Below are 2,240 nucleotides of genomic sequence, written 5' to 3'. Positions count from 1 at the left end.
TTAAGAACAGACTGATAACTACACATTTTTTTTCTACTCACTTTCTCCAGAGCACTCACTATAAAATAGAGCAGACCTTATATTGTAAGCTTCATGAGGTCAGATAAGGGATCTGTATTCCCGTCACTTAGCACAGGGCCTGATGCATAATATTAAATCATAAGTATTCATAATCTTACAAGGAAACAGAAGTTACCATTTTAATTTATAAACCACTCCATATATATAACCCGTGGTTTTTTGCATACACTACGTGGAACACGTTTTGTATTAACAGAACGTTTAGCAAACTCTAGATTTCAGTACACCGCGTGGTGGCGCTGTAAGCTAAGGCTGCGGAAAAACAGACTTGCAGTTACTATTCTGGTTACCCTTCAGACAGTCATACACAGATCTATCAAAGAGAAGAGGCTTTCTTAACAGAAAATTGCGTTGCAGCAAGGATTACTTCCCCAAGCAGATTGCCCACGGACCCAACACAGGCATCCAAACCATAAAGGCTTTTGGTATTGGAGAAATGGAGGCTGAAAAGGAGTGCTTTCCTAGACTAAGGCAAGTTCTGCTTCTCTTTGTTATGCTGTCTCAGACTTGCGCGGAGCGGAAGGATTATACAATAGCAGAAGAAACGGAGAGCGGTTCTTTTGTGACCAATCTAGGAAGGGACCTAGGGCTAGGTGTAAGAGAGATGTCCTGGCGGAGGGCTCGGGTCATTTTTAACAATAACAAAAATTATTTACAGCTGAACCTTCAGACTGGAGATCTGCAAATAAATGAGAAACTGGATCGGGAAGAACTGTGTGGCCCCACTGAGCCTTGTGTGCTGCAATTCCAGGTGTTACTGGAAGACCCTTTGGAGGTATATAGGTTTAAACTTTTGGTCAGTGACATGAATGACAATTCTCCTGAGTTCCCAGAAGCAGAAATGATTTTGAAAATCATGGAAAACACTCCTCCAGGAACTGTGTTTCCCCTGAAAAATGCACAGGATTTGGATGTAGGCATTAACAACATTCAAAAAAACTACACCATCTATCCCAACTCTCATTTCCACGTTCTCACCAAGAGTGGCAGTGAGGGCAGAGAATACCCAGAGCTGGTGCTAGACAAAGCCCTGGACCGAGAGGAGCAGCCAGAGCTCAGGTTAATTTTCATGGCAGTAGATGGCGGATCTCCCCCCAAATCTGGGACTGCCCTGGTCCTGGTGGACATCTTGGATGTCAATGACAATGCCCCTGAGTTTGCACAGCCACTCTATCGGGTGCAGATCTCGGAAGACAGTCCTCTGGAGTCCCTTGTTGTCACTGTTTCAGCTCAAGATTTAGACACGGGAATAAATGGTGAGATAGTCTACTCTTTTTTGTTATGGTGATGAAGAGACATCAAAGACGTTTGCACTTAATGAACTAACGGGAGAAATTAAAATAATTAGAAAATTAGATTTTGAAAAAATTGTGTCATACGAGGTGGATATTAAAGCCTCTGATGGGATAGGTCTTTCTGGAAAATGCACCGTCATCATACAGGTGGTGGATGTCAACGACAATGCCCCGGAACTGACGGTGGCTTCAATCATAAGCCCCATCCCCGAAAATTCCCCCGAGATCACGGTAGCTCTTTTCAGCATTCAGGACCGAGACTCTGGGGAAAACGGGAAAATGGTCTGCTCAATTCAGGATGATGTTCCGTTCATGCTGAAACCTTCCGTGGAGAATTTCTACAGGCTGGTAACGGAAGGCGCGCTGGACAGAGAGAGCAGAGCCGAGTACAACGTCACCATCACCGTCACCGACCTGGGGACTCCCGCGCTGAAGACCCAGCACCACGTCACCGTGCGGGTCTCCGACGTCAACGACAACGCCCCCGCCTTCACCCGGGCCGTCTACACCCTGCTGGTCCGCGAGAACAACCGCCCCGCCCTGCACATCGGCAGCGTCAGCGCCACCGACGCGGACGCGGGCGCCAACGCCCAGGCCACCTACTCGCTGCTGCCGCCCCCCGACCCGCGGCTGGCGCCGGCCGCCCTGGTGTCCGTGAACGCCGACCGCGGCCAGCTGTTCGCGCTGCGCTCGCTGGACTACGAGGCCCTGCGCGCCTTCGAGCTCCGCGTGGGCGCCGCCGACCGCGGCTCGCCGGCGCTGAGCAGCCAGGCGCCGGTGCGCGTGCAGGTGCTGGACGCCAACGACCGCGCGCCCGTGGCGCTGTACCCGCCGCGCGACGGCTGGGCGCCCTGCCCCGAGCTG

The 2,240-nt window shown here is 50.8% G+C and overlaps 1 protein-coding gene across 1 annotated transcript in view; it reads left to right on the top strand.

Moving 5' to 3' along the window:
- The first annotated feature begins 517 nt into the window (after positions 1 to 517).
- Positions 518 to 2,240, top strand: part of LOC103268770 (protocadherin beta-15-like) — a 2,542-nt gene continuing 819 nt past the window's right edge. Inside the window, 2 exon segments of the mRNA XM_021716738.1 lie at positions 518 to 1,360; positions 1,362 to 2,236. Of these exon segments, the coding sequence (XP_021572413.1) occupies positions 518 to 1,360; positions 1,362 to 2,236 (1,718 nt within the window).

Source organism: Carlito syrichta, unplaced genomic scaffold (genome assembly GCF_000164805.1).
Source record: "Carlito syrichta isolate Samal-C Ts95f unplaced genomic scaffold, Tarsius_syrichta-2.0.1 Scaffold308892, whole genome shotgun sequence".
NCBI classification, from domain to species: domain Eukaryota; kingdom Metazoa; phylum Chordata; class Mammalia; order Primates; family Tarsiidae; genus Carlito; species Carlito syrichta.
The sequence above is the reverse complement of the archived record's forward strand: the minus strand, read 5'-3'. Positions and strand labels throughout refer to the sequence as shown.